At 52.9% G+C, this 28,000-nt stretch overlaps 1 protein-coding gene and 1 pseudogene across 2 annotated transcripts in view; one reads left to right on the plus strand and one right to left on the minus strand.

Annotated features, from left to right (window-relative positions):
- The window catches only part of LOC140392861 (cation-dependent mannose-6-phosphate receptor-like), a 12,186-nt pseudogene extending 733 nt beyond the window's left edge, over positions 1 to 11,453 (plus strand).
- A 121-nt stretch (positions 11,454 to 11,574) lies between these two features.
- Positions 11,575 to 28,000, minus strand: part of LOC140392859 (polyhomeotic-like protein 1) — a 210,658-nt gene continuing 194,232 nt past the window's right edge. For both annotated transcript variants that reach the window (XM_072478601.1, XM_072478600.1), the window contains 5 exons: positions 15,988 to 16,093; positions 15,092 to 15,200; positions 14,547 to 14,700; positions 12,440 to 12,659; positions 11,575 to 12,283 (listed from right to left, as the gene is read on the minus strand). In XM_072478601.1, the coding sequence (XP_072334702.1) occupies positions 12,129 to 12,283; positions 12,440 to 12,659; positions 14,547 to 14,700; positions 15,092 to 15,200; positions 15,988 to 16,093 (744 nt within the window). In that variant the 3' untranslated portion in view covers positions 11,575 to 12,128. The remainder of the gene's footprint in view (positions 12,284 to 12,439; positions 12,660 to 14,546; positions 14,701 to 15,091; positions 15,201 to 15,987; positions 16,094 to 28,000) is intronic.

Raw genomic sequence — 28,000 nt, forward strand, 5'->3', positions numbered from 1 at the left:
AACCTCATGTGATATGGACGAGGGAATGAAAGTGCTGAACTTGTAAATGACACCCTGCCCTGTCACTGTTGCAGCGATAGTATCGTACAGGACCCTGCAGCGTAGACTGATCCTCCGAAAGAGCACCCTTCCACAGCCCCACTCCCCCCTGCCAGCCCCACTCCCCCTGCCCAGTCCACCTAACCTGCAGACTTGAGTTCCAGAACTTTGTTTCCCCCCGTAGCCAAGCTGTCCCAGTACAGCTACAACGCTGGCATCTCCCCAGCAATGTGGAATATTGCTCAGGTGTGTCCCATACACACAGCAGGACGAGTCCAACCTGGCCAATTACCTCCCCATCAATCCATTCTCGATCATCAGTAAAGTGATGGAAGGAGTCATCAACAGTGCTGTCAAGAGGCACTTACTCGGCCATAACCTGCTCACGGACTCTGTTTGGATTCCGCCAGGGTCACTCAGCTCCTGTCCTCATTGCAGCCTTGGTTCAAACATGGACAAAAGAGCTGAATGCCAGGGGTGAGTGACCGCCCCAGACATCAAGGCAGCAGTTCCTGGGACCACCGCCTGGAGCGTCCCCTCCAAGTCGTTCGTCATCCCAACCTGGAAATATGTCGCCGTTCCTTCACTGTCGCTGGGCCACAATCCTGGAACTCCCTCCTTAACAGCACTTTGGGAGTACCTACACCATAGACGTACTGCAGCTCACCCCCCCCCCCCCCCCCCAGCTTCTCGAGGGGCAATAAGGATGGGTAATAAATGCTGGGCCTGGCCCACATTGCAGGAAAGAAGAGAGACGGGAGAAAGAGTAACAGCGAGAAGCGGAGTTCCAGAGACAGACAGAAATAGGGGGAAGCTGCACCAGCGAGAGGAAGTTCGAGATAGACAGGGATGTGCAGCTTGGAGGTGGGAGCTGATCTCTGCAGCAAATTGGCTACTCAACCAGTGTTTGAGGCTGTCTTTTCGATGTTTTCTCAGTTTTAGCATGACGAGCACAGAGAGTTCGACGATGGAGACATACACTTATTCTTTCCGAGTGTGCGCGGCCATCGACAATCATCCATTTGCTGGACTCATTCAGCAGAGCAAGAAGAATGAGACGAAGGTCATTGGAAGAATCAATTCAACACAGATTATTGGAGGCAGTAAGTGTAGAGAGAGTTTTACTCTCTATCGAACCCTGTCCTGGGAGTGTTTGATGGGGGCAGTGTAGAGGGAGCTTTACTCTGTATCTAACCCGTGCTGTAACCTGTCCTGGGAATGTTGATGGGGACAGTGTAGAGGGAGCTTTACTCGGTATCTAACCCCGTGCTGTCACTGTCCTGGGAGTGTTTGATGGGGACAGTGTAGAGGGAGCTTTACTCTGTATCTAACCCCGTGCTGTACCTGTCCTGGGAGTGTTTGATGGGGACAGTGTAGAGGGAGCTTTACTCTGTATCTAACCCCGTGCTGTCCCTGTCCTGGGAGTGTTTCATAGATTCGCTACTGTGCAGAAGGAGGCCATTTGGCTCATCGGGTCCCCACTGACCCTCTGAAAGTGCACGCTAGTGAGGCCCACACCCCAACTAATGCCTTTTTGGACACTAAGGGGTGATTTAGCATGGTCAGACCACCTAACCTGCACATCTTTGGACTATGGCAAGAAACTGGAGCGCCCAGAGGAACCCCAAGCAGACACGGGGAGGGCGTGCAAACGTTCCTGGCACTGTGAGGCAGCACTGCTAACCACTGTGTCACCATGCTGCGTTTGATGGGGAAGTGTCGAGGGAGATTTACTCTGTTGAAATATTCCAGTGTGTGACGATGAATCTTGATTTTAAGAAGATTTTGTCTCTGTCCCAAATCCAGGCGATTGGATTATTCTGATCTATGGCGATGGTGACCGCTATGCCAATCACTGCAATGGAGAAAAACGTCGGGAATGGTCATGATCTCCTGTGATCCCAGTGTCCTCGGTGTAAGTATCGCCAAATTATTCAAATGGTTCTGCCACAGCCCCAGAAATCTGTGTGAGATCTCTCTGATTCCCTCGAATTTTGCTCCATTCAATGTCCCAGCCCGGGGGTGACCCCCTCTGCCCCCGCCTCCGCCTGGGGGTGACCCCCTCTTGCCCCCCCGCCTCTCGCCCGGGACCCCCTCTGCCCCCCCCCCCCCACCCCCCGCCTGGGGTTGACCCTCCTCCGCCCCTCCCGCCCGGGGTTGACCCTCCCTCCGCCCCTCCCGCCCGGGGTTGACCCTCCCTCCGCCCCTCCCGCCCGGGGTTGACCCTCCCTCCGCCCCTTCCGCCCGGGGTTGACCCTCCCTCCGCCCCTCCCGCCCGGGGTTGACCCTCCCTCCGCCCCTCCCGCCCGGGGTTGACCCTCCCTCCGCCCCTCCCGCCCGGGTTGACCCTCCCTCCGCCCCTTCCCGCCCGGGTTGACCCTCCCTCCGCCCCTCCCGCCGGGGTTGACCCTCCCTCCGCCCCTCCCGCCCCGGCTTGACCCTCCCTCCGCCCCTCCCGCCCGGGCTTGACCCCCCCCTCCGCCCCTCCCGCCCGGGGGGTGACCCCCTCCGCCCCCTCGGCCGTGAGTGACCCCCTCCGCCCCCCCCCCGCCTGCCCACCCTCCACGTTCCCATGGAACTGTGCGATCCCTCTGCTTTCACTACCGTCTCCGCCCCCCTGCCCGGGGGTGACAGACCCCCCCCCCCCCCCTGCCCGGGGGTGAGCCCCCCCCCCACCCCCGCCTGGGGTTGACCTCCCTCCGCCCGGCGGTGACCCCCTCCGCCCCCCCCTGGCCCAGGGTTTGACCCCCCCCCGCCCATGGTTGACCCCCCTATGCCCCTCCCGCCCGGGGGTGACCGGCCTTCCCGCCCCTCCGCCTCCCACCCGGGGGGTGACCCCCTCCGCCCCGCGGTGACCCCCTCTGCCCCCGCATCCCGCCCGGGGGTGACCCCCTCTGCCCCCCCCCCCCCCCCCCCCCCCACCCGGGGTTGACCCCCCCCCCTCCACCCCCCCTCGGCCGTGAGTGACCCCCTCCGTCCGTCCCCCCCGCCCAGGGGTGACCCCCTCCGCCCCGCCCGGGGGTGACCCCCTCTGCCCCCCCCCCCAGCCCGTGGTGACCCCCTCTCCCCCCCCCCCCCCCCCCCCCCCGGTGGTGACCCCCTCTTTCCCCCCACCCCCCCCCCCCCCCCCCGACCCGGAGGTGACCCCCTCGGCCCCCCGCGCCCGTGGGTGACACCCCCTCCGCCCCGTGGGGTGACACCCCCTCCGCCCGTGGGTGACACCCCCTCCGCCCGTGGGTGACACCCCCTCCGCCCGGTGGGTGACACCCCCTCCGCCCGTGGGTGACACCCCCTCCGCCCGTGGGTGACACCCCCTCCGCCCGTGGGTGACACCCCCTCCGCCCGTGGGTGACACCCCCTCCGCCGTGGGTGACACCCCTCCGCCCGTGGGTGACCCCCCCCCCCTCCGCCCGTGGGTGACCCCCCCCCCCCTCCGCCTGTGGGTGACCCCCCCCCCTCCGCCCGTGGGTGACCCGCCCGCCCCGGGGGGGAACCCCCCCCCCCGGCCCGGGGGTGACCCCCCCCGCCCGGGGGTGACCGCCTCCCCACCCCGCTCGCTCTGCCCGCCCCTTCCCCCCCGGTCTCCCCCCCGCCTGCCCACCCTCCACTTGCCCCTGGAACTGTGCGATCCCTCTGCTTTCACTACCGGCTCACTGTGATCTCTCTGGTTTCTAGGCTGCATTCACCACTGTGTTTGAGGAACGGCAAAAGGTTGCTGACTGCTTTTACCTGTTTGAATTGGACAGCAAGACTGCCTGCCCCCACCAAGTCATCGTCTCAGCCCTGCTCTGTCCTCCTTATCCTGTGAGTCTGTTACGTGATGCGGGCCGCATGGGGTGGGGCGCAGATTGGGCAGTGTATCTTATACACGGTACACGGCTGCCACTATGGTCAGTGGTGGAGTGAAAGTTTGTGTGGTTGCTGTGTCCTGGATGGTGACAAGCTTGTTAAGTGTTGTTGGGAGCTGCCCTCATCCAGGCGAGTGGAGAGTGTTCCATTACATTCTGTCTTGTGGACAGACTTTGGGGTGTCAGGAGGCGAGTTATTCTCGCAGGCTTCCCAGTCTCGGAGCTGCTCTTGTAGCCACAGTATTTATATGGCTGGGTCTAGTTCAGTTTCTGGTCAATGGTAACGCCCAGGATGTTAATAGCGGGGGATTCAGCAATGGTAATGCCATTGAATGTCATGGGGGGTTGGTTGGATCCCTCTTACTGGAGATGCTCAGTGCCTGACATGTGGCGCGAATGTAAGTTGCCACTTGCCAGCCCAAGGCTGGGTATTGTCTGGGTCTTCACCATAAGTAGACCAATTGGCCCATTGAATCTGTTTCTGCTTTTCATAAGATTGTAACTGATCTGAGGTGATAATTCCTCAACTCCACTTTCCCACCATAAACCCCCATAACGCAAGATTCCCTCACTGATTCTGTCTCTCTCAGCCTTGAACATACTTAACGGCCCAGCCTCCCACAGCTCTCTGCAGTGAACAATTCCACAGACTCACTACGCTCCGAGAGAAGAATTTCCTCCTCATCACAATCTTAAATAGGTGACTCCTTACTCAGATTTTGCCCTTTGACCTTAGACTCTCCCACAAAGGGAATACCGTCTGGTCCGAGACGCTATCATCTACCCTATCAAGTCCCCTGAGAATCCTGTATGTCTCAATAAGCACTTCATTCTTCTCAATCCCAATGAGTACAGGTGCAACTAACTCCGGGAAAGCAAGATGGCACAGTGGTTAGCACTGCTGCCCCACAGCGCCAGGGACCTGGTTCCATTCCGTCCTTGGGTGATTGTGTGGAGTTTGCGCGTTCTCCCGGTGGGCAGCACGGTAGCACAGTGGTTAGCACAGTTGCTTCACCGCTCCAGGGTCCCAGGTCCGATTCCCAGCTTGGGTCACGGTCTGTGCAGAGTCTGCACGTTCTCACCCGTGTGCGCGTGGGTTTCACTGCCCCGGGTGCTCCGGTTTCCTCCACAGTCCAAAGATGTGCAGGTTAGGTGGATTGGCCATGCTAAATTGCCCTTAGTGTCCAAAAAGGTTGGGTGGGGTTACTGAGTTACGGGGATAGGGTGGAGGTGGGGGCTTAAGTAGGGTTCTCTTTACAGGGGCCGGTGCAAACTCAATGGGCCGAATAGCCTCCTGCACTGTAAATTCTATGCATGGGTTTCTTCCCACAGTCCAAAGATGTGCAGGTTAGGTGGATTGGCCATGCTAATTGCCCCTCCATGTCCAAAGATGTACAGGTTAGGTGGGGTTATGGGGATAGGGTGGGCCTAGGTAGGGTCCTCTTTCTGAAGATCAGTACAGACTCGCTGGGCCTCCTCCTGCATTGTAGGGATCCTATACTAAAAGATAGTTTTTGCAAGATTTCCCTGTTTTAGACTAGGGCTGCATGGTATCCGAGGGGTTACGAATGGTGCTGAACATTGTTCAGTCATCAGCGAACATCCCACTTCTGACCTTATGATGGAAGGGTGCTGAAGAGAGGTAAAAATTGGAGCACTGGAAAATGTGGCTGGAGCAGTAATCAGAGGAAACAAAGAAATGGCAGAGGAACTGAATAGTTACTTTGCATCAGTCTTCACGGCAGCACGGTAGCATTGTGGATAGCGCAATTGCTTCACAGCTCCAGGGTCCCAGGTTCGAATCAGCTTGGGTCACTGTCTGTGCGGAGTCTGCACATCCTCCCCGTGTGTGCGTGGGTTTCCTCCGGGTGCTCTGGTTTCCTCCCACAGTCCAAAGATGTGCAGGTTAGGTGGATTGACCCATGATAAATTGCCCTTAGTGTCCAAAATTGCCCTTAGTGTTGAGTGGGGTTACTGGGGTTTATGGGGATAGAGTGGAGGTGTTGACCTTGGTAGGGTGCTCTTTCCAAGAGCCGGTGCAGACTCGATGGGCCAAATGGCCTCCTTCTGCACTGTAAATTCTATGAATTCACGGTGGAAGACACCAGGGGGATGCCAGAGCTCCAGGAGGCAGAGGTGAGTGCTGTGGCCATCACTAAGGAGAAGGTTCTGGGGAAACTGAAAGGTCTGATGGTGGATAAATCACCTGGACAGGATGAACTACACCCCAGAGTCCTAAAGAGATAGCTGAGGAGATTGTGGAGGCATTGGTGATGATCTTTCAGGAATCACTGGAGGCAGGAAGGGTCCCAGAGGACTGGAAAGTAACTAATGTAACACCCTGTTTTAAGAAGGGAGGGAGGCAGAAGACGGGAAATTATAGGTCGGTTAGCCTGACTTCGGAGACCATTCTTAAAGATGAGATCACGGAGTGCTTGGAAGTGCAAGATAAAATAAGACTGAGTCAGCACGGCTTCATCAAGAGGAGGTCATGTCTGAAAAATCTATTGGAGTTCTTTGAGGAAGTAACAAGGAAGTTAGACAAAGGAGAACCAGTGGATGTGATTTATTTAGATTTCCAGAAGGCCTTTGACAAGGTGCCGCATAGGAGACTGGCAAATAAGTTAAGAGCTCATGGTGTTACGGGTACGATCCTGGCATGGATAGAGGATTGGCTGACTGGCAGAAGGCAGAGAGTGGAGATAAAGGGATCTTTTTCAGGATGGCAGCCGGTGACTAGTGGTATGCTGCAGGCGTTGGTGCTGAGACCACAATTTTTTCACAATATGCATTAATGATCTGGAAGAAGGAACTATTGCTCAGTTTGCAGATGATACAAACATCTGTAGAGGGACAGGTAGTATTGAGGAAGCAGGGGGTCTGAAGAAGGATTTGGACAGGCTCGGAGAGTGGGCAATGAAGTGACAGATGGAATACAATGTGGAAAAGTGTGCGGTTTGCACTTTGTAAGGAGGAATGGAGCCAAAGGACTATTTTCTAAATGGGGAAATCAGAAGCACAAAGGGACTTGGGAGGCCTTGTTCACGATTCTCTAAAGTTTAATGTGCAGGTTCAAATGTTAACATTCATGTCGAGAGGGCTAGAATACAAGACCAGAGATGTACTTCTGAGGCTGTATAAGGCTCTGGTCAGACCCCATTTGGATTATTGTGAGCAGTTTTCGGCCTCTTATCTAAGGAAGGATGTGCTGGCCTTCGAAGGGTCCAGAGAGGTTCACAAGAATGATCCCTGGATGAAGAGCTTGGCGTATGAGGAAGTGATGAGGACTCTGGGTCTGTACTTGTTGGAGTTTAGAAGGATGAGGGAGGGGAAGATCTTATTGAAACTTACAGGATACTGCGAGGCCTGGATAGAGTCGATGTGGAGAGGATGATTCCACTTGCAGGAAAAGCTAGAAGCAAGGGCAGCACGGTGGCGCAGTGGGTTAGCCCTGCAGTCTCATGGCGTCCAGGTTCCAGGTTCGATCCCGGCTCTGGGTCACTGTCCATGTGGAGTTTGCACATTCTCCCCGTGTTTGCGTGGGTTTCGCCTCCACAACCCAAAGATGTGCAAGATAGGTGGATTGAACACACTAAATTGCCCCTTAATTGGAAAAAATTAATTGGGTACACCAAATTTATTTTTTAAAAAGCTAGAAGCAGAGGACACAATCTCAGGCTAAAGGGACGATCTTTAAAACTGAGATGAGGAGGAATTTCTTCAGCCAGAGGGTGGTGAATCTGTGGAACACTTTGCGCAAAAGGCCTGTGGAGGCCAAATTACTGAGAGTGTCTATTAAGACAGAGATAAGTAGGTTCTTGATTAATAAGGATTAATTATTGGGAGATGGATGAGGATGAGAAAGATATGAGCCATGATTGAATAGCAGAGCAGACGATGGTCCAAGTGGCCTAATTCTGCTCCTATGTCTGATGGTCTTGTGGTTGGGCCTAAGACACTATCCTGAGGAACTCCTGCAGTGATGTCATGGAGCTGAGATGATTAACCTCCAACAATCACAACCATCTTTGTGCCGGGTATGACTCCAACCAGCGGAGAGTTTCACCCGATTCCCATCGACTCCAGTTTAGCGAGGGTTCCTTGATGCCACACTCAATCAAATGCTGCCTTGATGTCAAGGGCAGTCATTCTTGCCTCATTCAGCTCTTTTGTCCATATTTGAAACAAGGCTGTAATGAGGTCAGGAGCTGAGTTACCCGGAACCTAAACTGAGCGTCCGTAAGCAGGTTGCTGCTGCGTAAGTGCGTGATAGCACTGTTAATGACTCCTTCCATCCCTTTGCTGATGATGGAGAGTAGACCGATAGGGCAGTAATTGGCCGGGTTGGATTTGTTCTGTTTCTTGGGTACAGGACACACCTGGGCAACAGTATTGTACTGGGACAGCTTCCGGCAAGTTCTGGAACTCAAGTCTTCAGTACCATTGTCAGGTTGTGTGTGTGACGATGAGGTTTGAATTTGGGACTCTGATTATGGGAGTGGGGTGAGAGTTGTGATTGATAGAACGTTAAATCGATACGAGTTAGGGACACGAGATCCCTATGCCCCCGCTGTTCATTCAGATTCTTTCTGATCGAATTGTTCCTTCAACTTAACATTCCCGCCTCACCCCGATAACCTTTTGCCCCCTTCTTAACCAGGAATCCAGCTCAAACTTACAAACTATTTAAAGATTCTTCTTCCATTGCCTCTTCAGGAAGAGAATACCAGAGACTCACGACACTCTCAATAATCTCCCTCATTTATGTTTTAAATAGACGACCCCTCATTGGTAAACAGTGACCCCCTCGGTCTAGATTCTCCCACCAGAGCAAACATCCTTTCCACATCGATCCTGTGAATATCCCTCAGGATTCCACATCCACCCTGTCGATACCCATCAGGATTCCACGTCCACTCTGTCGATATCCCTCAGGATTCCACATCCACCCTGTCGATATCCCTCAGGATTCCACATCCACCCTGTCAATACCCCTCAGGATTCCACATCCACTCTGTCAATACCCCTCAGGATTCCACATCCACCCTGTCGATATCCCTCAGGATTCCACATCCAGCCTGTCAATACCCCTCAGGATTCCACATCCACTCTGTCAATACCCCTCAGGATTCCACATCCACCCTGTCAATACCCCTCAGGATTCCACATCCACACTGTCAATATCCCTCCGGATTCCACGTCCACTCTGTCGATATCCCTCAGGATTCCACATCCACTCAGTCAATATCTCAGGTTTTGATCGAGTTGTCTCTCACTCTTCTGAACTCCACAGTGGATACAAACCTAACCTCTCCCACCTTTCCCCATAAAGCATCCCGCCCATTCCTGATACTAGTCCAGCAAACCTTCTCTGAACTGATTCTAACACATTTACACCTTTCCTTAAATAAGGTGACCAATACTGTACACAATACTCCAGATGTGGTCTCACCAATATTCTGTATAATGGAAGCAATAACCTCCCTACTTTTGTCTTTAATTCCCCTCACAATAAACAATAACATTTGATTCTCTTTCCTGATCTCTATTCTACCAGTACACCAGCCTCCTGAGATTAATGCACCTCCGAGATCTGTGCTCTCTTAGTTGTGAGCTTTTTTTATTCTTGTTGCCAAAATGGAGAATTCCATATTTTCCTACATAATTCTCCATGTGCCAGAACTTTGCCCACTCTCTCAACCTGTCTATATCCTGTTTTAGCCTGCTTGTGTCCTGAAACAGTCTCTCCCTCTTTCCTGGTAGGTTCCTGGTGCTGATCACAGTCTATATCCTGGGTGGATTTTTATATCAGCGATTGGTGATCAGGGCGAAAGGTTTTGAACAATTTCCAAACTATTACTTCTGGCAAGAACTGGGCAACTTAACAGCCGTAAGTAAACCACCACGGTCCCTGATTCAGCTTATCCTGCCTCTGATAGGGGATCGGGTTGCCTGGTGTGTGTAAGAGGGTTAATCCCCCTCCGATATGGGAAGGGGCTGCATCCCCCTCTGCTGGGGTAGAATGAGGGGGGGGGGGGATTGTTAATCCAGAGACCCAGTTCTGGGGACGTGTTCAAATCTGCTGGAATTTATATCCAATTAAATAAATCTGGATTATAGCACTAATCCCCGTAATAATAACTCTGAAACTATCATCGATTGTTGTAAAAAGAAAACCTACCTGGTTCACAATGTCCTTTCGGGTAGGAAATCTGCTGTCCTTGCCTCGTCTGGACTACACGCGACTCCAGACCCACAGCAGTGTGACATGGTGTTAACAGTATGAAGTCTTACACCAGGTTAAAGTCCAACAGGTTTGTTTCGAATCACTAGCTTTCGGAGGACAGCTCCTTCAGGTGAATGAAGAGGTTGGTTCCAGAAACACACACAGACAAAGTCAACAACGCGGGATGATACCTAGTGATTCGAAATAAACCTGTTGGACTTTAACCTGGTGCTGGAAGACTTCTGTGCCCATCCCAGTCCAACGTCGGCATCTCCACATCATAGTGTTAATTTTCCCTCTCTCTCCTCCTCCCCGCCCCCCCCCCCAAACTCCCCCACTTTCTATCTGTTTGTTTGACCCATTCTCTGTCTCTCTCTCTCTGTATTAGGATGGCTGTGATTTTGTATTCCGGTCCAAACCTCGCACTGCAGCCGCGGCGTACAGAGGAGTGGGAGATGAGCAGCTAGGAGAGGAGGATGAAGAGGAACGAGATGAACATCTCCTGCCTATGTGAACGTGCATGCCAGTGTCCCACTGCACTGCCCTCTGACCGTCCACTGGAACAGTCTCTCTCTCTCTACTCTGTGCCAGTGTCCCACTGACCGTCCACTGGAACCTTCGCCCTCTGCTCTGTGCCAGTGTCCCGCTGCACTGCCCACTGGAACCTTCGCTCTCTCTGCTCTGTACCAGTGTTCCGCTGCACTGCCCTCTAACCGTCCACTGGAACCTTCGCTCTCTCTGCTGTGCCCGGGTCCCACTGGCACTGCCCATGCCCACTGTGCACCCGAGTCTTCTTTCTCTCTCTCTCTGCTCTGAGTGCTGTTTCCGGTCTGGCTTCTGCTCCCCAACTTGGAAATCCACAGTTAAATCTATGAGGAGGAAGGGGATGTCTTTGGGGGGGCCACAACGTTATTGGGTGGAATGTGGCAGGAGTGGAGTAAGGGAGCACTGTCTGTGCGGAGTCTGCACGTTCTCCCCGTGTCCGTGGGTTTCCTCCTACAGTCCAAAGATGTGCAGGTTAGGTGGATTGGCCATGATAAATTGCCCTTCGTGGAGTTACTGGGTTATGGGGATTGGGTGCTCTTTCCAAGAGCCGGTGCAGCCTCGATGGGCCGAATGGCCTCCTTCTGCACTGTAAATTCTATGATAATCTATGATAAGTGTGTGTGTTAATTAAGGGGGATTCTGAATGTGCAGTAATTATGTTATTCTGAGGAGGGTGTCTCGGCGGAGGAGGTTATCTGTGGAGTGCAGAGGGGGATATTCGAGAATGCGGGGGAGGGGAGGAATATCGATTGTTAATTCTGAACTTTGTTTTTGAATAAAATTTTGAAATTTTCTCTCCTGCCTCTGATCTGAAGTTTTTGGAGGGTTTCCACATGTCCCAACTCTTTCTCCTCCCTCCCTCCCCCCCCCCCCCCCCCCCCACACACACACACAAAACAGTCAACACCCTTGGGGTGGATTGAGTTTGATTTATTTGAAGATGTATATTTGGATATATTTCTATATTGATTTCAGAGGCTGACCCAGGGTAGAAATTGGAATATTGCACCCCCACTCAAAAGTCCACTAGCATTAACCAGATATCCGGGTCACTGCTGTGTGTCTTGAGGGTGGAGGGGGTGTCAGAGGAAGCGGCAAAGGCCTGTACTCCAGGTGATTAGCCAACAGCACGGCCAATGATGCTGGAAGGTTCCTGCCATCCTATGATGCCGACGTTACTCGTTAACGAGGAGAGCTGCTCACAGCTTTGGTTCAATAGAAATCGGCTGGGCTTGCAAACACACTCACTCTCTCACTCACTTTCAGTCTCTTTCTCGCAATCATTTCCGATATCATTCACACTATTCTCCGCTCCCTGAGGGGTGAGCCAGGTTTACACACTTTCACTCTATCGCTCGCTCTCGGGGGAGACGGAGGGAGATATGGCTGGGCCCTCTGATTTTGACGATTGGTTGGTCTGTCGGCTTCAGCCTCCCTCCTGCTCCTGACGCCCCCCCCCCCCCTCCTGTCTATGGTTCTTTCAGCAGGTTGATACGGGCACAGATCTTGAGGGCAGGGCCGAGCTTCATGTTCATTGCACTCATCAAATGTTCCTCTTTCAGTAAAAGCAGAGCCTGTCCATCGATCTCCTGGGAGCGGAATTCTTCAGCGAGGTCCTGGCAACCTGCAGAGGGAGAGATGGGGAGGACATAATGGCACATAAACATGTGATGCACGCGCAAACGCACCCACACAAAAACACGTGTGCATACGGTGACACGCCCTGCTGCACACCGCTCGAGAGGTACAGGCGTGATTTAATCAGAATGGAGTTACTCACCAGGAAGAGAGCAAATGAAATCATGAACTTGCTCCACAGACCAGAGTCCAGGACTCCCATTCCGGAAACTGGGATTAATTCCCATCAGGTCTGGCATTCCTGCAGCAGCGTTCTTTGATTCCCGATCGCACTGCCGAAGTTGCACCAGATTCGGAGAAAGGGGAGACAGGGCCTCATCGTAGCTGGAATTATCTGACACCTGACAGGAATCCTCCGGATTCTGTTTGAGAGAGAGAGAGACGGGCAGAGTGGGGTTTAAACCTCATCGTACAGCCTCAACCATTGAGCAAGGAACTAGAGAGGGAGAACGAGGGAGACGGATGCAGCAATGATGAGTTTTGGATATTCTATTGTATTATAGGTATTGGACTAAGGTTTAAAAGCCTGGGTTAGTGTGTGTGTGACTGCTGCAGTCCTGGTTTGAAAGAAGAGCCAGGCTTTGTGACTTGGTTGGGGGGGCGGGGTAGATAATATTTATTATCACAAGTAAGCTTACATTAACACTGCAATGAAGGTATTGTGAAAAGATAATTAGTGATAGTGTTTAGCTTTAGTAAGATGATGTAGTTAATGGAGGGGCTGGGGGCTGAAGTAGTCAGGTGAAGAGTTTCAGTTTTGATTGGGATATGAACAGACAGCGGCTTTGTCAAATGTTGGTAAGTTAAACAATAATTTACATGGAAACATACTTGAAAATAGGAGGAGGGCATTCTGCCTTTCATTATGATCATGGCTGATCACCAAATTCTATACCTTGATCCAGCCTCTTCCCCACCCCCTGCGTATCCCTCGATCCCTTTAGCCCCAACAGTTAGATCTAATTCCGTCTTGAAATGACACAATGTTTCGGCCTCAAGTGCTTTAGTGTGGAGTGAATTCCACATATTCATCACTCTGAGTGGAGAGATTTCTCCCCACCTCAGTCGAATTATGACCCCTATGGGCGGCATGCATGGTGGTTAGCATTGTTGCTTCACCGTGCCAAGGACCCAGGTCGATTCCCGGCTTGAGTCACTGTCTGTGTGGAGTCTGCATGTGTTTCCTCCCACGAGTCCCGAAAGACCGGCTGTTAGGTGAATTGGACATTCTGAATTCTCCCGGAGTGTGGCAATTAAGGGATTTTCACAGTAACTTCTTTGCAGCAATAATGTAAGCCTACTTGTGGCACTAATAAAGATTATTATTATTAGTTCTGGACTCTCCCATAATCGGGAACATTCTTTCTGAATGTACCTATTCTATGTTTCCCCTCTCACTCTTCTAAACGCCAATGAATATAATCCTCCCTGACTTAATCTTTCCTCATATGAGTCTTGCCATCCCAGGAATTAACCTGATTAAACCTTCTCTGCACTCCCTCCATAGCAAGATCATCCTTCCTCACCAATGCCCTATATAATGGCAGTAAAAAAAATCCCTATTCCTATACTCCAATCCTCTTGCTATTAAGGTCAATGGATCATTTGCCTTTACTGCCAGCTGTACCTCCGTGCCTACTTTCAGTGATTGATGTACAAGGACAGCAAGGTCTTGCTGAGTATCCACCTCTCTCACTTTACACTCATTCAAATAATATTCTGCATTCCTATTTTTGCTACAGAAGTGGATAGCCTCATGTGTCCAGTCCAAATCATGCTGAAGCATCTGCATCCTCCCACCCAACTTTGTATCATCTGCAAATTTTACATTCCCTCATCCAATTCATCAACACAGGCAAGAATCTGCAAGCTGGTTTCCTGAAGGAACTCTCTCTCAAAGTGGTTTATCCAAGACATCTCTTTACAGCAAGTATTCCTGGGATGGATTTTGACCTGAGATAGGTTTTGCATAAATGGAGATAAAAGATAGCAGTTAGAAGTTAATGGGTAATTGTAAGCTATTGGAAATTATTTGAATCCTGTGTTCATAATAAAGTTTGTTTTAATATACCATATCTCTATTTCTTTGTGAAATCACTCCTGGAGCGAGATATCCTTTCCTCAGACTTGCACAATTAAAATATTGTGGTTGCTGTCTGGTATCCTAGCCACTGTTGGGGTCTAGCCTTTGATCGTAATAACACACACACACACAGCTATTCCTCAGTCCAAGTCCTTCATTCCGTTACCTTCAGATGTTTCTTGGAAACGTTGACCCGGGTGCTGTCTCCGCTTCCCTTCCTTGTTGTTCTGCGTCCGATCCGAGGGTCATTGTCCTTGTGGAGTGGACTCAGGTTGTCCATGGTGAAGCGTCGCACCCCTTTCCTACAGCTGACATTGTACCTGCAGCACACAGGATCCAGTTAGAGCCTCACAGTTCTGGTCAGTCACACATGGGATCTAGTTAGCGCCACATGATAGTGTCAAACTGAATCTGCTCAGCGCCGCATGGGATCCAGTTAGTGCCGCACAATATCAGATCTGCGTCAGATAGGATCTGGTCAGGGCAGCATAGCCATGTGGGATAGGGGAATCATCACATGGGATCTGATCAATGCCACAGTGGATCTGGCCGGTGCCACATGGGGATCCGATTAGCATAAGGTGGGATCGGGTCAATGAGCCTGAGTTTCACTCTGCGTGGTCCAGGGGAAGGGGAGGTCATCCTCGGATGGGTATGGGGGTAACTCTTAGGGGAGGGACTGGGGTCACAGCAAGCGCCCTTTGTCCTTACCTTTTGGCACAGGCCATTGAGCAGAATCTCTTTGATCTCTTGAACTTCTCGGCCTGTTCAAGTCGCCCACAGAACTCACATTTCAGCAGCTCCGGTATGACCTCCGACCCTGAAACATAGGGAAACCTTTAACTCCTGACCCTGAAACAAAGACGACTTTTAATCCCTAAAAGAACACCAAAGCCAATCTGGATTACAACAAGGACAGAGAAAAGTCAAACAATGAGCGTAATGTCTGAGACATGAGGCGTAGGAGCAGAAGTCGGCCACTCGGCCCATCGAGTGTGATCCGCCATTCAATGAGATCATGGCTGATCTGATATAATCTTCAACTCCGCTTTCCCGCCTTATCCCCAAAACCCTTGAATCCCTTGCTGATTAAAAGTCTGTCTCTCTCAGCTTGGAACATACTGAATGACCCAGCCTCTACAGCTCTCTGCGGTAAAGAATTCCACAGATTCACTACCCTCTCCGAGGAAGAATTCCTCCTCAGCTGCCTTAAATGGGCGACCCCTTACTCTGAGATTCTGCCCTCTGGTCCTAGACTCCCCCACAAGGGGAAACATCCTCTCAGCATCTACCCTGTCAAGCCCCTTGAGAATCCGATATGTCTCAATAAGGTCGCCTCCCATTCTTCTAAACTCCAATGAGTACAGGCCCAGCCTATTCAACCTCTCCTCAATAGAAAATCCCTCCACACTCAGGATCAACCCAGTGAACCTTCTCAGTACTGTCCCCACTGCCTCTTGTTCTAGCCCCCTCCCCCAAACCCTCTGACTCCTCCAAGTATCGACGACTGGGGTGAACCGGCTCCATACAGGGTGAAGGGTCAGAGGGAGATTTGACCAGCTGCATCGCAGTAAGGGTTGGTAACAAAGACAGAATCTGAGGCACACCTTCCTGCTGCAGGGGCTCCATCCCCAGGTGACGATTTTCGGGCTGAAGAACTGGAGGCTCCTGCTGCTTCTGTTTGTTGTCTGCGGACGCCAGGGCTGAATCCACCTAGAGAGCGAGAGAGAGAAAGTGAGAGGGGGCAAGAGAAACCGAGAGACAGAACGCGGCAACGAGAGAGAGCAAGTGAGAGCGAGACAAAGCAGGAGAGAGTGAGAGAACAAGAGACAGAGAGAGTGAGAGAGAGACCGAGACAGAAACAGAGAGACAGAGTGAGAGAGAACAAGAGACAGGCAGTGTGTGAGAGAGACAGAGAGAGGGAGACAGAGAGAAACGCAGAGTGAGAGAAAGAGAGAGCAAGAAAGAGAGCGAAAGGAGACTGAGGAGAGAGACAGAGAGACAAAACGAGAGAGAGAGACGAGAGCAAGAGGGAGACAGAGCAAGAGAGAGAGAGACAGCAAGCAAGAGTAATAGAGAGAGACAGAGAGCAAGAGTGAGAGAGAGAATGAGATAAGAGAGACAGAGAGAAACAGAGGCAGAGAGAGAGAGACAAAGAGGGAGACAGAGGGAGAGAGACAGGGAGAGAAACAGAGTGAGAAAGAAAGAACGAGAGATAGAGTGACAGGAGAGTGAGGAGAGCGAGACAGAGACAGACAAAACGAGAGAGAGTGAGACAGAGAGCAAGAGGGAGACTGCGAGCAAGAGAGAGAGCGACAGAGCGAGAGTAATAGAGAGAGAGACAGAGAGCAAGAGAGAGAGAGCAAGAGTGAGAGAACAAGATGAGAGCGAGACAGACAGAGACAAAACGAGAGAGCGAGACAGAGAGCAAGAAGGAGAAAGAGTGCAAGAGAGAGAGATAGAGAGCAAGAGTGATAGAGACAGAGAGCAAGAGAGAGATAGAGAGAGAAAAACAGAGAGAGCAAGAGAGAGACAAAGCGAGAGAGAACGAGGGGGAGAGAGTGAGAGGGAAAGAGAGCGAGAGGGAGAACGAGAGAGCGAGAGACAGAGTGAGAACGAGACAGAGAGAGCAAGGGGAAGAGAGAGAGAGAGCACGAGGGAGAGAGAGCGCGCGTGAGAGAGAACAAGAGATATAGACAGAGGGAGTTAGTGAGAGAGCTGGAGAGCAAGAGAGAGACAGAGTGAGAGAGAGAGCGACTGAAAGAGAGCGAAAGTAAGAGAGAAGGAGAGCAAGAGAGACAGAGCGAGACATAGATATAGAGAGAGAGAGCAAGTGAGAAATAGAGAGCATGAGAGAAGAGAGAGAGACAGAGAGAGACAAAATGAGACACCGAGACAGAGAGCAAGAGGGAGAACGAGAGCAAGAGAGAGAGACAGCGACAGAGAGACAGAGCGAGAGATAGAGAGAGAAAAACTGTGAGAGAGCAAGAGGGCGAGGGTGAGAGGGAAAGAAAGCGAGAGTGAGAGAGCGAGAGACAGAGTGAGACAAAGAGAGAGAGACAGAGAGAGAGCAAGAAAGAAAGAACGAGACAAAGAGCAAAAGGAGAGTGAGGAGAGCGAGACAGAGACAAAACGAGAGAGAGCGAGACAGCAAGAGGGAGACAATGAGCAAGAGAGAGAGAGACAGAACGAGAGTAATAGAGAGAGAGAGATGGAGAGCAAGAGAGAGTGAGAGAGAGACAATGAGCAAGAGAGAGAGAGACAGAGCGAGTAATGAAAATCGCTTATTATCACAAGTAAGCTTCAAGTGAAGTTACTGTGAAAAGCCCCGAGTCGCCACATTCCAGCGCCTGTTCGGGGAGGCTGGTACGGGAATTGAACCGTGCTGCTGGCCTGCCTTGGTCTGCTTTCAAAGCAAGCGATTTAACCCAGTGTGCTAAACCAGAGTAATAGAGAGAGACGGAGAGCAAAAGAGAGTGAGAGAGAGCAAGAGAGAGTGAGAGAACGAGATAAGAGAGAGACACAGAGAGAGACAGACAGAGACAGAGAGAAAAAAAGAGAGCGCGAGACAGAGAGCAAGAGGGAGAAAGAGTGCAAGAGAGAGAGAGATAGAGAGACGAGAGAGACAGCGAGAGAGAGAGACAGCAAGAGAGAGATAGAGAGCAAGAGTGATAGAGACAGAGAGCGAGAGATAGAGAGAGAAAAACAGAGAGAGCAAGAGAGAACGTGAGAGAAAGACAAAGTGAGAGAGAGGGAGAGAGTGAGAGGGAAAGAGCAAGAGGGAGAATGAGAGAGCGCGAGGCAGAGTGAGAATAAGACATAGAGAGCTAGAGGAAGAGAGAGAGAGCACGAGGGAGAGAGGGAGCACGAGGGAGAGAGAGAGAGCACGAGGGAGAGAGAGAGAGCGCGAGAGGGTGAGAGAGCGCGCGAGAGAGAACAAGAGATAGATAGAGGGAGGGAGTGTGAGAGCTGGAGAGCAAGAGGGAGACAGAGTGAGAGAGAGCGAGAAAGCGACTGAGAGAGCAAAAGTAAGAGAAAAGGAGAGCGAGAGAAGAGAGCGAGAGAGACAGAGAGCGAGAGAGACAGAGTGAGAGAGTAATAGAGACAGAGCGAGACATAGATAAAGAGAGAGAGCAAGTGAGAGATAGAGAGAGCGTGAGAGAAGTGAGAGAGAGAGAGAGACAGAGGCAAAATGAGAGAGCGAGACAGCAAGAGGGAGAACGAGAGCAAGAGAGAGACAGAGATAGAGAGAGCAAGATGAGAGAGAGAGTGCACGAGAGGGAGAGCAAGAGAGAAAAAGAGCGAGAGAAAGGCAAAGAGGCAGCGAGCGAGCAAGAGAGAGACAGAGAGCGAGACAGTGGAGAAAGTAACAGAGCAAGACAGAGATAGAGCAAGTGAGAGAGACAAAGAGCTAGAGGGAGAGGGAGAGATAGTGAGAGGGAGAGAGAGAGACACACAGAGTGAGAGTCAGACAGAGAGACACCGAGAGTGTGAGACAGAGAGACATGGCAAGAGGTCGAGAGAGACAGAGGGGAAGACAAGAGAGAGAGCGACAGCGAGAGACAGCAAGAGGAGAGAGAGAGAACGAGACAGAGTGAGACAGGGAGGGATCAAGACAGTGTGAGAGAGACAAAGAGAGACAGAGAGATACAGACAGAGACAGAGAGAGGAAGAAAGAGCGAGAGACAGACAGAGAGAGAGCGAGAGACAGACAGAAAGAGAGAGAAACAGACAGCGAGAGATAGCAAGAGAAACTGAGTGCGAAAGAGAGAGAGAGAGAGAGCGACAGCGAGAGACAGCAAGAGGAGAGAAGGCAAGACAGCGACGGAGCGAGACAGTGAGAGAGAGAGAGAGACAGACAGAGAGAGAGACAAAGAGAGAGACAGAGAGAGAGACATAGCAAGAGATAGAGTGAGAGACCTAGACCGAGATACAGAGAGTAAGACAAGAGAGAGACAGACAGAAAGAGAGAGGGGGGGGGGGAGGGAGAGAGACAGAGAGTGCAAGACAGTGCGAGAGAGAGGGACAAACAGTGAGACAGAGCAAGAGTGAGAGTGAGAAACAGAGGGAGAGTGGAAGAGAAAGAGAGCGAGAGGGAGAGAGAGAGAGAGCCAGAGAGAGTGAGCACGAGGGAGAGAGAGAATGCGAGAGAGTGAGAGGGCGCGCGAGAGAGAAGAGAGATAGACAGAGGGAGGGAGTGAGAGAGAGCTGGAGAGCAAGAGAGAGACAGAGTGAGAGAGAGAGCGAGAAAGAGCGACTGAGAGAGAGAGCAAAAGTAAGAGAAAAGGAGAGCGAGAGAGACAGAGAGTGAGAGAGCGAGAGAGACAGAGTGGGAGAGTGATAGAGAGACAGAGCGAGACATAGATATAGAGAGAGAGCAAGTGAGAGATAGAGAGAGCGTGAGAGAAGTGAGAGAGAGACAGAGGCAAAATGAGAGAGCGAGACAGAGCAAGAGGGAGAACGTGAGCAAGAGAGAGACAGAGATAGAGAGACAGAGCGAGAGAGAGAGATAGAGAAAAACAGTGAGAGAGAGAGAGAAAGAAAGCGAGGGAGAATGAGAGCGAGAGAGAGCAAGAAGATGAGAGAGAGAGTGCGCGAGAGGGAGAGCAAGAGAGAAAAAGAGCGAGAGAGAACGGCAAAGAGACAGCGAGCGAGCAAGCGAGAGAGAGAGACAGAGAGCGAGACAGTGGAGAAAGTAACAGAGTGAGACAGAGATAGAGCAAGTGAGAGAGACAAAGAGCTAGAGGGAGAGGGAGAGATAGTGAGAGGGAGAGAGAGAGAGAGAGACAGAGTGAGAGTCAGACAGAGAGACACCGAGAGTGTGAGACAGAGAGACATGGCAAGAGACCGAGAGAGACAGAGGGGAAGACAAGAGAGAGAGCGACAGCGAGAGACAGCAAGAGGAGAGAGAGAGAACGAGACAGAGAGAGTGAGACAGGAAGGGATCAAGACAGTGAGAGAGAGACAAAGAGAGGGACGGAGAGATACAGACAGAGACAGAGAGAGGAAGAGAGAGCCAGAGACAGACAGAGAGAGAGCGAGAGACAGACAGAGAAAGAGAGAGAAACAGACAGCGAGAGAGAGCAAGAGGAACTGAGAGCGAAAGAGAGAGAGAGAGAGAGCGACAGCAAGAGACAGCAAGAGGAGAGAGAGCAAGACAGAGAGGGAGCAAGACAGTGAGAGAGAGACAGACACAGAGAGAGACAAAGAGAGAGACATAGAGAGAGACATAGAGAGAGATAGGGCGAGAGACCTAAACCGAGATACAGAGAGTAAGACAAGAGAGAGACAGACAGAAAGAGAGAGAGAGAGGGGGGGAGAGAGACAGAGAGTGCAAGACAGTGCGAGAGAGAGGGACAAGCAGTGAGACAGAGCAAGAGTGAGAGTGAGAAAGAGAGGGAAAGTGGAAGAGAAAGAGAGCGAGAGGGAGCGATAGACAGAGCGAGAGAGAGCAAGAGAGACAGAGAGGGCGAGACAGAGAGGGCGAGACAGAGAGAGCGAGACAGAGAGAGCGAGACAGAGAGAGCGAGACAGAGAGAGCGAGACAGAGAGAGCGAGACAGAGAGAGCGAGACAGAGAGAGCGAGACAGAGAGAGCGAGACAGAGAGCCAGAAAGAGAGAGAGAGCCAGAAAGAGCGAGTCAGAGAGCGAGACAGAGAGCGAGACATAGCAAGAGATAGAGTGAGAGACCTAGACCGAGATACAGAGAGTAAGGCAAGAGACATACAGACAGAAAGAGAGAGAGAGGGGGGGGAGAGAGACAGAGAGTGCAAGACAGTGCGAGAGAGAGGGACAAACAGTGAGACAGAGCAACAGTGAGAGTGAGAAAGAGAGGGAAAGTGGAAGAGACCGAGAGCGAGAGGGAGCGAGAGACAGAGCGAGAGAGAGGGCAAGAGAGACAGAGAGTGAGTGAGAGCAAGATAAAGAGAGTGAGAGAGAGCAACAGTGAGAGACAGCAAAATAAGAGAGAGAGAGAGAGACAGGCAGACACAGAGAGAGAGACGCAGAGAAAGAGAGAGAGACAGACATCGAGAGAGACCAAGAGAGAGTGAGACAGAGAGAAACGTAGCGAGAGATCGAGTGAGAGACCGAAAGTGAGAGATACAGAGCAAGACAAAAGCGAAACAGAGAGCGCGAGGCAGAGAGAGCGAGGCAGAGAGAGCGAGGCAGAGAGAGCGAGGCAGGGAGAGCGAGGCAGGGAGAGCGAGGCAGGGAGAGCGAGGCAGGGAGAGCGAGGCAGGGAGAGCGAGGCAGGGAGAGCGAGGCAGGGAGAGCGAGGCAGGGAGAGCGAGACAGCGAGAGCGAGACAGGGAGAGCGAGACAGGGAGAGCGAGACAGGGAGAGCGAGACAGAGAGAGCGAGACAGGGAGAGCGAGACAGGGAGAGCGAGACAGGGAGAGCGAGACAGAGAGAGCGAGACAGGGAGAGCGAGACAGGGAGAGCGAGACAGGGAGAGCGAGACAGGGAGAGCGAGACAGGGAGAGCGAGACAGCGAGAGCGAGACAGCGAGAGCGAGACAGCGAGAGTGAGACAGAGAGAGCGAGACAGCGAGAGAGAGCCAGAGAGAGTGAGCCAGAGAGCAAGACAGAGCAAGAGAGAGCGAGACAGAGAGCGCGAGACAGAGAGAGAGAGAGAGACATAGGATGCGAGTCAGAGAGAGAGAGACAGCGAGAGCGAGACAGCGAGAGCGAGACAGCGAGAGCGAGACAGCGAGAGCGAGACAGCGAGAGCGAGACAGAGAGAGCAAGACAGAGAGAGCGAGACAGAGAGAACGAGACAGAGAGAGCGAGACAGAGAGAGCGAGACAGAGAGAGCGAGACAGAGAGAGCGAGACAGAGAGAGCGAGGCAGAGAGAGCGAGACAGAGAGAGCGAGACAGAGAGAGCGAGACAGGGAGAGCGAGACAGGGAGAGCGAGACAGGGAGAGCGAGACAGGGAGAGCGAGACAGAGAGAGCGAGAAAGAGAGAGAGAGCCAGAAAGAGTGAGCCAGAGAGCAAGACAGAGCAAGAGAGAGTGAGACAGAGAGCGCGAGACAGAGAGAGAGAGAGAGAGCGCGACATAGGGTGCGAGACAGAGAGAGCGAGACAGCGAGAGCGAGACAGCGAGAGCGAGACAGAGAGAGAGCGAGACAGAGAGAGCGAGACAGAGAGAGCGAGACAGAGAGAGCGAGACAGAGAGAGCGAGACAGAGAGCGCGAGACAGGGAGAGTGAGACAGGGAGAGCGAGACAGGGAGAGCGAGACAGGGAGAGCGAGACAGGGAGAGCGAGACAGGGAGAGCGAGACAGGGAGAGCGAGACAGGGAGAACGAGACAGGGAGAGCGAGACAGGGAGAGCGAGACAGGGAGAGCGAGACAGGGAGAGCGAGACAGGGAGAACGAGACAGGGAGAACGAGACAGAGGGAGCGAGACAGAGGGAGCAAGACAGAGAGAGCGAGACAGCGAGAGTGAGACAGAGACAGCAAGAAAGAGAGAGAGAGCCAGAGAGAGTGAGCCAGAGAGCAAGACAGAGCAAAAGAGAGCGAGACAGAGAGAGAGAGAGAGAGAGCGAGACATAGGGTGCGAGACAGAGAGAGCGAGACAGAGAGAGCGAAACAGAGGGAGCTAGACAGAGAGGGAGCGAGACAGTGAGAGCGGCAGACACAGAGAGAGCGAGCCAGAGAGAGCGAGTCTGAGAGAGAGAGCCAGAGAGGGAGCGAGACAGAGAGGGAGCGAGACAGAGAGAGAGCGAGACAGAGAGAGCGAGACAGAGAGAGCGAGACAGAGAGAGCGAGACAGAGAGAGAGAGAGACAGAGAGAGAGAGAGACAGAGAGAGAGCGAGACAGAGAGAGGGCGAGACAGAGAGGGCGAGACAGAGAGAGCGAGACAGAGAGAGAGCGAGACAGAGAGGGCGAGACAGAGAGGGCGAGACAGAGAGAGCGAGACAGAGAGAGCGAGACAGAGAGAGCGAGACAGAGAGAGAGAGCCAGAAAGAGCGAGTCAGAGAGCGAGACAGAGAGAGCGTGACAGAGAGAGCGCGACAGAGAGAGCGCAACAGAGAGAGCGCGACAGAGAGAGCGCGACAGAGAGAGCGCGACAGAGAGAGTGAGCCAGAGGGAGCGAGACTGAGAGAGAGCGAGACTGAGAGAGAGAGAGAGAGACAGACAGAGAGAGAGAGACAAAGAGAGAGACAGAGAGAGAGACATAGCAAGAGATAGAGTGAGAGACCTAGACCGAGATACAGAGAGTAAGGCAAGAGACATACAGACAGAAAGAGAGAGAGGGGGGGGGGAAGAGAGACAGAGAGTGCAAGACAGTGCGAGAGAGAGGGACTAACAGTGAGACAGAGCAAGAGTGAGAGTGAGAAAGAGAGGGAAAGTGGAAGAGACCGAGGGCGAGAGGGAGCGAGAGAGAGAGCAAGAGAGACAGAGAGAGTGAGAGCAAGATAAAGAGAACGAGAGAGAGCAACAGTGAGAGACAGCAAAATAAGAGAGAGAGACAGACACAGGGAGAGAAACGCAGAGAGAGAGAGACAGGCAGAGAGAGAGAGACAGACATCGAGAGAGACCAAGAGAGAGTGAGACAGAGAGAGACGTAGCGAGAGATCGAGTGAGAGACCGAAAGTGAGAGATACAGAGCAAGACAAAAGCGAGACAGAGAGCGCGAGACAGAGAGCGCGAGACAGAGAGAGCGAGGCAGGGAGAGCGAGGCAGGGAGAGCGAGGCAGGGAGAGCGAGACAGGGAGAGCGAGACAGGGAGAGCGAGACAGGGAGAGCGAGACAGGGAGAGCGAGACAGGGAGAGCGAGACAGGGAGAGCGAGACAGAGAGAGCGAGACAGAGGGAGCGAGACAGAGAGAGCGAGACAGCGAGAGTGAGACAGTGAGAGCGAGAAAGAGAGAGCCAGAGAGAGTGAGCCAGAGAGCAAGACAGAGCAAGAGAGAGCGAGACAGAGAGCGCGAGACAGAGAGAGAGCGAGGCATAGGGTGCGAGACAGAGAGAGCGAGACAGCGAGAGCGAGACAGAGAGAGCGAGACAGAGAGAGCGAGACAGAGAGAGCGAGACAGAGAGAGCGAGACAGAGAGAGCGAGACAGAGAGAGCGAGACAGAGAGAGCGAGACAGAGAGAGCGAGACAGAGAGAGGGCGAGACAGAGAGGGCGAGACAGAGAGCGAGACAGAGAGAGAGCGAGACAGAGAGAGAGCGAGACAGAGAGAGCGAGACAGAGAGGACGTGACAGAGAGAGCGAGACAGAGAGCGCGAGACAGAGAGCGCGAGACAGAGAGCGCGAGACAGGGAGAGCGAGAAAGAGAGAGAGAGCCAGAGAGAGTGAGCCAGAGAGCAAGACAGAGCAAGAGAGAGCGAGACAGGGAGAGCGAGACAGGGAGAGCGAGACAGGGAGAGCGAGACAGGGAGAGCGAGACAGGGAGAGCGAGACAGGGAGAGCGAGACAGGGAGAGCGAGACAGGGAGAGCGAGTCAGGGAGAGCGAGACAGGGAGAGCGAGACAGGGGGAGCGAGACAGAGAGAGCGAGACAGCGAGAGTGAGACAGAGAGAGCGAGAAAGAGAGAGAGAGCCAGAGAGAGTGAGCCAGAGAGCAAGACAGAGCAAGAGAGAGCGAGACAGAGAGCGCGAGACAGAGCGAGAGAGAGAGAGCGAGACATAGGGTGCGAGACAGAGAGAGCGAGACAGAGAGAGCGAAACAGAGGGAGCTAGACAGAGAGGGAGCGAGACAGTGAGAGAGCGGCAGTCACAAAGAGAGCGAGCCAGAGAGTGCGAGTCTGAGAGAGAGAGCCAGAGAGAGCGAGACAGAGAGAGAGCGAGACAGAGAGAGCGAGACAGAGAGAGCGAGACAGAGAGGGCGAGACAGAGAGGCGAGACAGAGAGGGCGAGACAGAGAGAGCGAGACAGAGAGAGCGAGACAGAGAGAGGGCGAGACAGAGAGGGCGAGACAGAGAGCGAGACAGAGAGAGAGCGAGACAGAGAGAGAGCGAGACAGAGAGAGCGAGACAGAGAGGACGAGACAGAGAGAGCGAGACAGAGAGAGCGCGACAGAGAGAGCGAGAAAGAGAGAGAGAGCCAGAGAGAGAGAGAGAGCCAGAGGGAGCGAGACTGAGAGGGAGCGGGACTGAGAGGGAGCGAGACTGAGAGGAAGCGAGACTGAGAGGGAGAGAGACTGAGAGGGAGAGAGACTGAGAGGGAGCGAGACTGAGAGGGAGCGAGACAGTGAGAGCGAGACAGAGAGAGCTAGACTGAGAGGGAGCGAGACTGAGAGGGAGCGAGACTGAGAGAGAGGCAGACAGAGAGACAGAAAGAGAGACAGACAGAGAGAGACAGACAGAAAGAGAGAAAGCGAGAGAGCGAGAGAGACAGGCAGAAAGAGAGAGAGAGAGACAGAGTGAGCGAGCACGATTGAGAGAGAAACAGTGAGACAGGGCAAGAGTGAGAGTGAGAAAGAGAGGGAGAGTGAAAGAGAAACAGAGCGAGTGAGATAGAGAGAGGAGAAACAGAGGGAGAGAAAGAGAGTGAGAGAGACAGATAGAGAGCAAAACGAGCCAGAGTGAGAGATAAAGAGAGCGAGAGGGAGCTACAGCGAGATAGCAAGAGAGAGAGCAAGACAGAAGCAGAGAGAGCAAGCCAGTGAGAGAGAAACAGAGAGAGAGAGAGAGAGACAGACAGAGAGAGACAGAGATAGACAGTGAGAGAGAGACAGAGACACAGAGAGACCAAGAGAGAGTGAGACAGAGACATCGTGAGAGATAGAGCGAGAGACTGAGAGTGAGAGAGACAGCGCAAGACAAGGCGGGAGAGTGACAGCGAGTGACAGCAAGAGGAGAGAGAGCGAGACAGAGAGTGAGAGAGAGGGATCGAGTCAGTTAGAGAGAGAGCGAGACAGAGAGAGAGACAGAGGGTAACAGAGACAGAGGAAGAGAGCGAGAGACAGATAGGGAAAGAGAGAGAGAGACAGAGACATAGAGAGAGAGAGCGAGAGACAGACAGAGAGAGAGAGAGGGAGCGAGACAATGAAAGAGACAGACAGAGAGACAGTTAGAGAGACAGAGAGAGCGAGAAAGAGTGAGCACAATTGAGAGAGAGAGAGCGCGACAGTGAGAGAGAGAGCGCGTGACAGTGAGAGAGAGAAAGGGAGAGAGAGCGAGCAAGAGAGAGAAAGAGACAGAGAGCAAGACAGGGAGCGAGAGAGAGACAGAGGAGGACAGAGATAGAGGCAGAGAGCAAGAGACAGCGAGGTAGAGAGGGAGAGAGTGAGAGAGGAGATTGAGCGACAGAGAGGGAGCGAGAGATAAAGAGAGGGAGAGAGCGAGCGAGAGCGAGGAGAGAGAACAAAGTCAGAGAGTAAGGAGAGAGTGAGGAATGAGTGAGAGAGTGAGAAACAGAGCGAGAGAGACAGAGAACGAGAGAGAGAGAGACAGAGGCAGTGAGGGAGAGCAAGAGAGAGACAGAGAGACAGGGAGAGAGAGATGGAGAGAGAGAGGGAGAGAGAGAGACAGAGAGAGAAACAGAATGTGAGGGAGAGGGACCGAGAGAGACAGAGACTGCGAGAGGGTGGGAGAGCAAGATAGGGCGAGAGAGTGAGAGAGTGCGAGAGTGCGAGAAAGTGAGAGAGTGCGAGAGAGTGAGAGGGAGTGAGAGAGAGTGAGAGGGAGCGAGAGACAGAGAGAGCGCGAGCGAGGGGGAGTCAGAGACAGAGAGGGAGTGAGACCAGAGACGGAGTGAGAGAGCAGGAGGAGAGAGAGCAAGATAGAGACAAAGCGAGAGCGAGAGACAAAGAGCGCGAGACAGAGAGCGAGAGCAAGAGGGAGAAACAGAGGAGAGGGAGAGACCGAGAGTGAGAGACAGAGAGAGAAGGAATGAGACATAGCACGAGAGAGACACACACACAGGGACAGATGGAACGAGAGAGAGCAAGAGACAGAGAGAGAGGAGATCGAGCGACAGGAGAGATACAGCGAGGGAAAGAGCGATCGAGAGCGAGGAGAGATAGCGAGGTCAGAGAGCGAGGAGGTAGAAACAGAGCGAGAGAGACAGAGAGAACGAGAGAGAGAGACACAGAGGCAGCGAAAGAGAGAGAGCAACAGAGGGATAGAGAGAGAGAGGGAGAGAGAGAGAGCGTGAGGGAGCAAGTGAGATTGACTGAGAGGAAGAGAGAGAGAGGGAGAGAGTTGAAGGGAGAGCGAGGGAGAGACAGAGAGAGAATGAGGGAAAGAGACCGAGAGAGACAGACAGAGCAAGAGAGAGGGTGAGAGAGCAAGAGCGAGAGAGAGTGAGAGTGAGAGAGAGTGAGTGAGAGAGAGTGAGGGGGAGTGAGAGGAAACGAGAGAGTGCGAGAGGGAGACAGAGAGAGAGACTGAGAGAGAGGGAGACAGAGAGGGAGTGAGACCAGAGACGGAGTGGGAGAGCAAGGGGAGGGAGAGCAAGATAGAGACAGTGAGCGAGATAGAGACAAAGCGAGAGGGAGAGACACAGAGCGCGAGACAGAGAGCGAGAGCAAGAGAGGGAGAGACAGAGGAGAGGGAGAGACCGAGAGTGAGAGACAGAGAGAGAAGGAATGAGACAGAGCACGAGAGAAAGAGACACACACACAGGGACAGAGAGAACGAGAGAGAGCAAGTGATAGAGAGAGAAA

Source organism: Scyliorhinus torazame, chromosome 16, assembly GCF_047496885.1.
Source record: "Scyliorhinus torazame isolate Kashiwa2021f chromosome 16, sScyTor2.1, whole genome shotgun sequence".
Lineage (NCBI taxonomy): Eukaryota > Metazoa > Chordata > Chondrichthyes > Carcharhiniformes > Scyliorhinidae > Scyliorhinus > Scyliorhinus torazame.